Source organism: Chelonus insularis, unplaced genomic scaffold (genome assembly GCF_013357705.1).
Source record: "Chelonus insularis isolate UGA/USDA-ARS -01 unplaced genomic scaffold, ASM1335770v1 contig_134_pilon, whole genome shotgun sequence".
Classification (NCBI taxonomy): Eukaryota; Metazoa; Arthropoda; class Insecta; order Hymenoptera; family Braconidae; genus Chelonus; species Chelonus insularis.
This window is the reverse complement of record NW_023276375.1, coordinates 53,885-64,517: the sequence shown is the minus strand read 5'-3', so window position 1 is coordinate 64,517 and position 10,633 is coordinate 53,885. Positions and strand designations below refer to the sequence as shown.

Below are 10,633 nucleotides of genomic sequence, written 5' to 3'. Positions count from 1 at the left end.
AATACAATTTTTGTCGAATTAGCTATTTAGTTTACAATTATTTTATAAAATTTTGAAATTACATTTTAAATAATAAGTAATTTATAATAAAATTGTTATAAATACTTCCTTCAACATTTAATATAGTTCAATGAATGACTCATAAATCCTACTTATTTCTGTATCTCACTTATTCAACTATCAATATATACAATTATCATACAATAATTTGTCTTAACTTTAATAATACATTACGGTGCTTTACTAATAATTTATCATTGTTTTCTGTCTCTAACATGTATTAGTTTTTTTCCATAATTATTATTAATTAGTTAAGAAAGAGATGATCTCACTTTTTTTTTTTTTTGTTTTTTCAATGCTATTACCATGGATCACAAAATCGGTGGTTAACGAGAAACATTACTATTCTTATCAACTTTAATTATAATATTGTACTTACGATTGTGACGCAATAATAATGGTCAAATTTTTTGATTTTTTATTTATTTCAATTATTTCAAAGTATTATTATATCACTAATTCAATGGATACTAACCCAATAAATTATTTCAAAATAACAATTTAGTGACTTTGTTTACTTAAATTATTAGACAAAAAATATTTTCAAGCATTGAATCACTGTTAATTTTTTTTTTTTTTGTCCAAATATTTTTAAACAATTGATTATACTTTCTATAGACCTAAATTAAAATATTTCTTATTAAAATTATCAATATTCGATTGTTTTACATTTTTTTTTTTAATTAATTATTTTAAGCTTTTTTACAATTCAGAATCGCTGATTCTTGATTTTTTGTACTGTATATTTGTGAAACCTACATGTATAATATTGAAACTTTATAAAAGAAAATGATATAAAATAAAAAATGATTCCAAAAACAACCATTTTTTACCCTATTATCTAGTCTCAGTGAAATGTGAAGTATATTACATCAGTCTGGCCATTGCATCGGCCAAATATTACTTGAGCTTAGGTTTAATTAACTTATATGTCGTTTTACACGTTTTACATAATTTTCATGAAAAATAACCAATTACAAAGTGTGATTATCAATAGAAAAATGAATACTTAAACAATGTTATAGTATAAACCCAGTTTAAGTATGTAATAATTATAGATTTAATAATTTAAACGATACACTCTAGTTGGCAGATAAAGATAGAAAAATGGTATTGAATAAATAATTAATTTAACAAGAAAAATGATGATTATCTGGAAGAACATTTTGTGCGTAATTGTTAAACTGTTTTCTAGTCTATTATTCTCGACTTTCTCGACTGAATTGACTTTGTAAAATTAATTTATTATTACGGCAATTACGCTGAAGGACACATTAGTTAGCATCTCAACTTGCCGTTAAGTAACGCTTCAATCAGCCTATCATCATATTCAATTTTATTAAAACTACTCAATTATCGATACCTTTTTTTCATTCTATGTTTTCTATTATCATTATGTTACGATTTAATATTAATGTAAAATGCATGACAACTATGTACACAATTTTTTTGCTTTTTTTTTAAGTTACTTTCTGTATACATAAAATATACAGTTACGATGTATAAAAATAATACCAAGCAATACCAGATAAATGAATTCCTCTTTTATATAAAATTTGTATCCTTTTTCAGGATATTTTTTAATTTTAAGAGAAGTTTTGTATGAAAAAATGGTAAAAAGTAATATCAAACGAGAGATCTATTCAATTTTGAGAAATGCACCAGTAGAAGCGCTTGTTCTTACAAGCAGAGGTGTCTTCCGTCGAGATGCTGGTACTGACTGATAGACATAATTTCCCTGAATGGTACCAGCTACTGTTTTTTGTCGTTTTATACTAGGACTTAATTCATATGCAAATTGCTCTTGTTTTGTAATATTAAGTTGCATATGAAGTGCGTCTTTGTTGTCGTCAATGTCAACATCATCATATACATGCTCAGAAATATCTATATCACAATCTTGGCTACTTTCATCGTAACTGTCTGTTACAGAATTTGTAGCAGTATGTCCAAGCGACGGCTCATCATAAGTTACATTTTCTTCAGCAGTTTCATCACCAGAACTTTCAGTTTCTTCAGATACATCCCCGCCACTTCCTGCATATTTCATTTCACCACGTTCAAGTAACTCCAAATGATCTGGATATATCATAGCTTTCTTTATGGCTAATGGATCTTTTCTCGACCACTTTTGAACTTCTTCGTCCATTTTAGCGACTTTTTGAGGATTTATGGCCCACAGACAACCTTTCCTCTGGTTTCCATTACCCGCTGGTTTCTCTATTTTTTCAAAACATTTGTTCAAAGAAAGATTATGCCTCACAGAATTTTTCCATCCGTTTGGAGCAGTTTTAAAATACGGAAAATGTTCGCTATAAACAGAGAAAAATTTTTATTGAAAAAAAATTTACTTAGAAAAATCATAGTTGTAGTGAAAAAATATTCTTTTTGATTGAAAGAAAAAATCGATACATGTATATAATAATATTAGGGTTTCGTAAACAAAGAACCGGGTTTAACATTTCTCGACTGACTGTACTCCGCGTGTATAGCGTGCACCTGGTGTTGTTCATGGTCCCCTTTACACAAAATGGCAGCTTTACTATTCGATCTCAATTTAAGAATAAAAACAGGACAATACTTTTACTTTATTTCTAATATGTATAGTTTAGTATTTCGCGGGATAAAAATAGTATTTGATATAAAAATAATATTTTTCATTAATTGTTAAATTTTTCAGAATATTTTTTTTTTTTGAATAAAAAATAAAAAATTATGAATAAGACACTCACCACATAAAATTATATATCTCTGAAACTGGCAATGAGCCAGTTTGGCTATTTTTCAATGCCATGGCGATAAGACAAGAATAAGAGTAGGCTGGTTTTGGATAAGGTTTTTCGTCATATTCTGATAAATCAACAGTAAAATCTTTGTCCCTCTTCATGGTCATCGTACAGTTATTACTGGGTGACGTGTGAATATTGTTATTATAAATCTGTTTTTTTGCATGTTGCATAACTGTACCATTAGAATTTTGAACAAATTTAAAATTTCCCATTCGCAGATCTACTTTAGAGCTATTCATTTTACCCACTGTCTGAATAGGTGACAATGTTTTTACAGGCGTAATTGTTTTTGGATAAATTTTTTGGTGTTTAGGCTTTCCTGGCCTTGAATTTATTAATGCTGCTGCTTCATATTCTTGCACATCATCAAATTCTTTCACTATTTTTCTTTCTTGTATATCTTCCTCCTCATCTTCTTCATCCTCCTCATCATCCTCTTCTGCATCATTGTCATCATCTACATCCTGTTCGGCATCTTCATCATCTTCTTCATCCTCATCATCATCCTCTTCTCCTTCTGTCTCAGTTATGTCATTTTCATAAGATTGATTAACCATTTCATTGATAATTTCTGAATCACCACTATCTTCAGTTTTTTCTTCTTTTATATCATTTTTAGGGAACGAAAAATTTCTTCTCGCCGGAATCGCTTTGGTATTTGTCGTTGAAGTTCGACTGATTATATGTGGCATCACAGAATTTGGGTTTACCATTATTGTTGAAGCATCACCTCCACTGAGATCAAGGTTGAAATTACTACAAAATATAAATAAAAAATAAATTAAGTAAAAAAGAAAAAAAAAATGATGTTAAATTATTCTACATAAAAATAAAAATATTTTACCTCTGTGAGCTATTACTGTTGCCATTAAGTAAACTGGCAGATCCAAGCCAATTATTAAGATCTCCCTGACAGCCAACTGGATCGTCATCAAGCTCCAAGGGCGATAAATCCGTAAAATTGAATCCAAGCTCTGGATGACCACCGATTACACTTTCAATCTCGCATTTGATATCAACATCAAGCATCTCTTGAAGGGAAAGACTATCAGTTCCAAGGTAGTAATCCATGGTGAGCCAAGGGTCCCTTGTTGGTCCCTGATCCAGCCCAGTGCTGTGTCTGCTCTCGGTATCCAACATTCACACAACTAGAAAATAAAAATAGAAATGAACATTACTATTTCATTCATCTTCGGATAATTTTGATAATTATTATATTTATAAAAATGCTTTACATTTAATAAATAGATTCATAATAAATAAATTTTAGTTGATTTAAATGATATTTTTGGACATTCTATGTAATTCATCACGGATTATGCTGAAATTTCTATGGTAATATTTATTTTTAGTTGCATTTATGTTGTGATTGGATTTATTTGCAGTCTTAGTTTCTCTTTTGAAGCATCTACTTCCTCGGACAAGGGCAATAATAATAGATACGATACTACTACTACTACTACTGCTACTACTACCACTACCGCTACCATTTAATATACTCAGATACTCTTGGAGTACAGAGGGTCTTGAACCCACCGAGAAGCGCACCAACATTCTCGTGGGTGTGACTGACTCATAGTACTATAAGGCGATTTACTATAGAATGTATACAACGTAGTAGTAGTTGCCCCCTTTTCTTATAGTAGTAGTAAACGTGCTCTACGTATTCTTCAAGTCACCCGACAAGTCTTCCATCCGTTGAATTTGTTTCTTTTCTCTTTCTCATTATCATTTTGTATTTATTAACATTTAGCTCAGCTATTTCAGTACAAAAATATTTATCCCCAGGAATAATTATCTGCTACTGAATAATATACAAAAAATATCATAATATAGATAATAGAGAGTAAAAATCCTATTACTAGAATCAAATTAGAGTTATGAAATACCTCTGTATATACAATTTATGTCATATCAAGCTATTGATATGAAATCTTTCAATAATTTTCATGAATATGGTGTAAATGTCTCTGATTTTGATGAATTTATACAGAGCAAGTGGAGTTGAAGTCAGTCATAGTGGAAATAATAATACATCATGCCCAAGGCAAAAATTGATGAACAAAAGAGGTGATCTTTTATTATATTAGTCAGAAGCGTGTTAATTTTTGTTTCTTCTTTTTTGTTCAACATAATACACATGCGTGTATGTAGAGTGCATGGAGGAGAGATTTTTTTAACCAACAAAACTGTGGTAATGGACAAAAATAAGATTCACCATTCAAACAAGAGCTTCTTTTTCGTAAAGAGTATCAAGGTTACCGTTGCTTTCCCGAGTCTCATCATCTGTCTTATATTATCTTTCATTATTCTCACATGAATTTCATTTGTTCGGGTTGAAAGACCGCAAAGTATTAATACATATGAACACACAATCAACTAGCTTCCTCGTCTATACGTCATTGACCGTTTAATCGTTTTTTGATATTATTTTAGTTGGAGTTGTTTTATCAAATTTTTCAAATCTTCCAATTTATTACCTCCAAGTTTCTCGCAAAAATCATAAATAATCTTATCTGAAGGTAAAATCCAAAGTATTTCACGCTTTTGTGCACTTTACCTTCACAATTTTCCTCTGGCAATTTACTGGCGCGGCTTTGGTGATAGGGTTCGGGGTCACGCTAGTTGCACGAAAACATAACTACCACTCGAATTCTTTACATCTAAATATAATCGTGGAATCATGTTAATTATTTGAGACTTTAATTAAAATAAAGATTTAAAATGTAATTATACTAAAAATATGAAATTTTTTAATTTTAGTAATATCCAGTAGTCATAATGTAGTGTGTCTCTGGTAAAAAGTTTGAAGAATGTAACTCTAACATACAACCTTGAAAAAAATAACTCAACTGATGGGGAGAATTGAAGGCTAGCTAAGAGACCAAATATTAAACATGCGGGAGTCACTTAACTATCGCTTTCCTTTTACCATACTTGATATCAATTTTTTTCTTAAGTTTAATATGTTCTAAAATATTTTATCAAGTTAATTTAAAATAAAATATAAAGCTAAATAATTTGATGAATTTGATATAAATTTCAATTAGATAAAAAACATTTATATTTATTGACTAAAAAAGATAGAAATGTTACTTAAATATTTATAGTGATTGTAAAACTTTGTAACATACATGAACCAGTTGAGTTTGATTTCTTTTCCCGGTCTTTCTAACTTATACATACAGTTTCTCCTTCTCTTTCTGACTTGTAGTAATATAAGTATAAGCCATAAGGGATCACACAACGTAAACCGCCTGACTGTTTTCTTTGTGATCGCAGAGTGCCAAGACAGGAGAACCGGTTTCCATTTAGATCCATGCATGGGTTTACTTACGAGATATAGTAGATATATAACTCGAATCGCAAATTAGGTTTCTCTTGATGATAAATTTACCTTTATATTTTTGATATTAATCAAAATTAAATTTACTATAAATAATTACCAAATCAATATTAATTATAGTATAGATATTGATATCAATATTTATAATCAATGAATACCATTCGAGTAATAATTATCAACTTGAAGATTGCAGCAATCACATTATTTCTGTTATCTTTGAATTCATTCATAATTTAAAATCTCCAACAACTTTATCACTTTTGTCCTACTCTATTACACATTATTATGACTCCAGAATTAATTATAATAAAACTTATTCATGAATAAAATATTATTTAATTTTCAAGGTTAATGAAATAAAATGACTAAGTATTACGAGGAATTTTACTAATCTGGTATCATATTTATTCTAAACAATATGTAACTTGTGATGGATTTTTGCTGAGTCTAGGATTTTAACTGATGAAGAAACAGTTAAATGAATAAGCTTGTTTAGTAAAAGTATATAAGATTGAGTGGCTCTTTGTTCGTAAACCACCATTTGTCTGTCAGGTAAAAAAAAAGTCATCCTTTAGTACATAAATGAGTGCTTCTTCTGGTCGACAGGTGCTACGGAAGAAAATATTTTCCACTCTACCGAACACTGATATCAGGTTCCTGAAAGACTAGCACACTCATACGTTTGACTAAAATTTTTTTTTTTGCCAGTTGATAAATATTTTTTCTTTTTTTCTTGTTTATAAAAATTTTTCATCAGTGTTGGAATATTTAAAAGGAGAAAACATTTAAAAACATGATGAATATGAAATAGCCAAAAATTGATAAGTCATAAATATGAAAGCTGGGCAGGGACTTGAAAAGTTACAGTTGAAAAGAGGGCTGCTGAGGGTAAAGATATATCTACCATTAATTTTGCACAAAATTTTCCATTCGTCATGGAAAGAAAATGGTAGGTAAAATGTAAAATTAATTTCTCTTTTGACCTGGAGGTTTAAAAACTTCAAGCCTAAAATTAGAGATTTTGGCATTCAGGTATTTTGGGTGGTTTTCTTCCAAGAATTTATGGTCTCTAAGACGAGGCCTTTTAAGACCCGAACCCCTGACTAAGCTTTTAATGGCTATTTTACCTGAATAAGTTATTGTTCAGCATAAGTAACACGTTTAAAGGAAAATCAATTTTTCGTAGTCATGTTGGAGAATTATACACGCTTAGAAACATCATTCTAGTATTGATTGTAACTATGATTAATAACTAAATCATCATTTAACGAAATAAATCAATAGATTCTCTGTAGAATAATTAGCTGATGAAAAAAATAGAAAATAAAATGTTTAATTAAAGACTAAAGTAAATGAAAAAGGGATGAAAATATTAAAAGATAAGTTAAAAGCAAACGGGATGAATCTTTTTCTGGATGCAAAAGTTTTTGATAACTCTCTCCCCTCCAGTGTCTGGTTTAGTGAGTATCGATCTGATATTCCCCACCAGGAATAGAATACCCGGCAGTAAGAACGAGCAGAAGCAAAGAGGGGAAAAGATTGCAACCCCTGTGGCACCGCTTGCGCGAAACAGTCTGCACCCTTATATTCCACCTCGTTATACCTTCTCTTTTACTCTTACCCTCTATTCTCTCATCTCCGCTATTTCTTCTTAACTATTTTCAGGAACGGAAAAAGGGAAAAATGCATATACAATTCTTTAAAAGGGTTAAAATAAAGATTAAAGAGGATGAAAAATTAACGATTGTAAATACCATGTAGATATTTTAATCGACATATGGGAATACACTCATCATATAGGAAACTCATTTTTGCTTTTAATTTTTTTTTCAACCATTTATGACCACATGGTATTTTTATGACTTTTGTTTTTTTTTTGTTAATACAATATTTCTATTTACTCCACTAAAATCCATAATTTACATGGGATATTTTCAATGCCCTTGAAAATTAACTAAATCTTCTCCCGCCTTTTTTTGTTCGTGACCTCGACAAGATTTGGCCTGCTCCAAAGGTGAAAGTAAAATTTAGCTCTAAGTTTTTGCAAATAAATTATCTCCAGGTATGAAGTACGTAAGACCCAACAAAAAAAAATAACGATCTAAGGATATTTGTTTTAGAAATGTTTCTTTTAAAGCTTAACTAAGTTTTATGTTATCATTCAAGGTGTTTTGAAGGGAAAATTTTCATTTTAAACATTGAAATGTACAAATGTTAGTTCTTGGAAAAGCATGAAAAGCAGGTAAACTTGGATTGAGGGATTAGTACATAGGACTGTACCAGTGTACGGATAGTACCCATAAACTGTCAAGTTATTTTGGTCGAGGGGGCTCTGGCCCCGAAGGATATTTCCTGCGGTGTACATATGGCGTAGGGGTCTGGTTGTGCTCACAGGGCCGGGACCAAGAGCAGCAACAGAGATAGAAAGAAAAGAAGGGAAAGAGAGAGAGAGAAGGGGGAGAGTTTTAAGTTCTCAGAATGTTCTCACGGTCAAAAGTTTTCCCGCCTTCTCACTTTTGCAGCAGTAAATTAACAATAAATATCTACTTACATTCTAAATATTTAATTAGTCATGAACACTATTTAATTATATAAAATATGTTATTTTCATCAATAAAAATAATATTTTTATAAGTCAATAGTATTTTTAGGGATAATTCCACAAAATGGTCTTTTTTTCCAATTGTTAGACTGAGGATTAAAAATTTTAATGAATATTTCAAATTTAATTCTATTTCATAAAAAATAAAATATTATGCACAATAAAAATTCTCAATTTTAAAGAACTTTTCCCGCTTAAAAATTGATAGACTTACTCATCAATTTCATTTATACGACTTGATTAAATTCATTGAAAAAATTGTAATAAAATAAAAGAGAATGTATTAATGAATAATTGAAAAAAATGACGAATTGAAATTATGAAGTATTACTTTTCCCGCGTAAATTTTTAATCAACCTGCACGAACATGTATATTATACACCGAATAACTATGTGATGTGTATAAAATATGTAAATAAATATATTCTATTATCGATTAGTCGTTAAAATAAACATAAGATAAAATAGATGATATTTTTTTTCGTGCATTAAACGTGTTGGTTAAATTTCCTTATAAAAAAAAATATTCACGAGGTATTAATGATAATATATCAACAGAAAATATAATCAAGTAATGCCTCGGACACAAATATACGAAAATCAATATGAGAGAAAATAGATAAATAAAGTGTAATATTAAAAGACAAGTGACTTATTAATTAACTGGCAAAAATAGTCTACTGGTGTACCACGGACGAAGTAATAAGAACCGTGGAATAAGTCAGTAGCATGAGAATTGACGAGAGCACCCGCCTTTGATTAGTCTAGGATAAATGTAAACAAACACAAAAAATGACTTTAATATCTCACCTTATGTACAACAATTGAATAAAATAACTTTGTCCACGTATTTAGTGTTCACTTTCACTCATATATAAATATATATATATTGACGAGAAAATAAACGTGATTTTTGGCAGCGACCATGAATAAACGGATCACCAACACTGGGCCCCCTTCACACTGCTTCACACAGAACTGAACGTAACGTTGTCGGTAGACTTGTGAACAAAGACCACGCACAATTTCAAATCCCACGTCGCTGATTTGTTAAGTAGTGTCACGTGGCCTTCCCGCCTCTGCAGTATTGGCGGGTAAAAGAACAGGGTGCGGAGAAGCAGACAGTGTTTAAAATGATTACATTCAATTCACCAATTCCATTAGAAATAAATAAACCAATATTATTTTAACAATTAATATATCTCAAAATTTTAACATTTTTTTTATTCAATTTTTAACTTATTTTTAATGACTAAATATTTATTACTTTTTCTTAACTTATATGTTAACTAAATAAGCTGTCGTTCGCCGGGGTCGAGGCTCTATCCTCCTACCATCCCTCAACACAAAATGGCCGAGTCCAATTGAAACCGATGGATAATAATTTTTATTTTAGTTCATTTCTACTTTTTCTTGAATAATATTATGACAAGTGGATATTGATAGAGTTTATTATATATATGCAAACATGTATGTGAATATCAATATGATTTTTTTTTTATTATTAATAGATCTATCATCAGAATTTATTTGAAATTTTTTCATTTTCTAGGCATGTAGCAAATTAATGGACGAGTCCACTATTTGGAGGAGAGGGGAATGCCACAGACTAGTAAGAGTAACAAAGAAAGAGAAAAAAAGAAGAAGATAGAAATAGTAGATAGCAAGGGATGACCAACTCCAAGGGAATATGGATGGTATAATACATACATAAATATTCCCCGATTATAATTCTACTAAAATACAAAGAAAATTAATTTCCGTCATTTACATTTAGATTTTTGTGAAATTATTGCATTCAATATCCTCTTTATTTATAAAACTCTATTCTGCAAA

At 29.9% G+C, this 10,633-nt stretch overlaps 1 protein-coding gene across 1 annotated transcript; it reads right to left on the bottom strand.

The window, feature by feature from the left end:
• Positions 1 to 347: 347 nt before the first annotated feature.
• On the bottom strand, positions 348 to 9,786 carry jumu (jumeau). The gene is made up of 4 exons (XM_035095350.1): positions 9,608 to 9,786; positions 3,694 to 3,997; positions 2,793 to 3,605; positions 348 to 2,372 (listed from the first exon to the last, which is right to left on the bottom strand). The coding sequence occupies exons 2-4, from the start codon at positions 3,987 to 3,989 to the stop codon at positions 1,700 to 1,702; spliced, it is 1,782 nt and encodes a 593-aa protein (XP_034951241.1). The 5' UTR covers positions 3,990 to 3,997; positions 9,608 to 9,786; the 3' UTR covers positions 348 to 1,699.
• Positions 9,787 to 10,633: the final 847 nt, after the last annotated feature.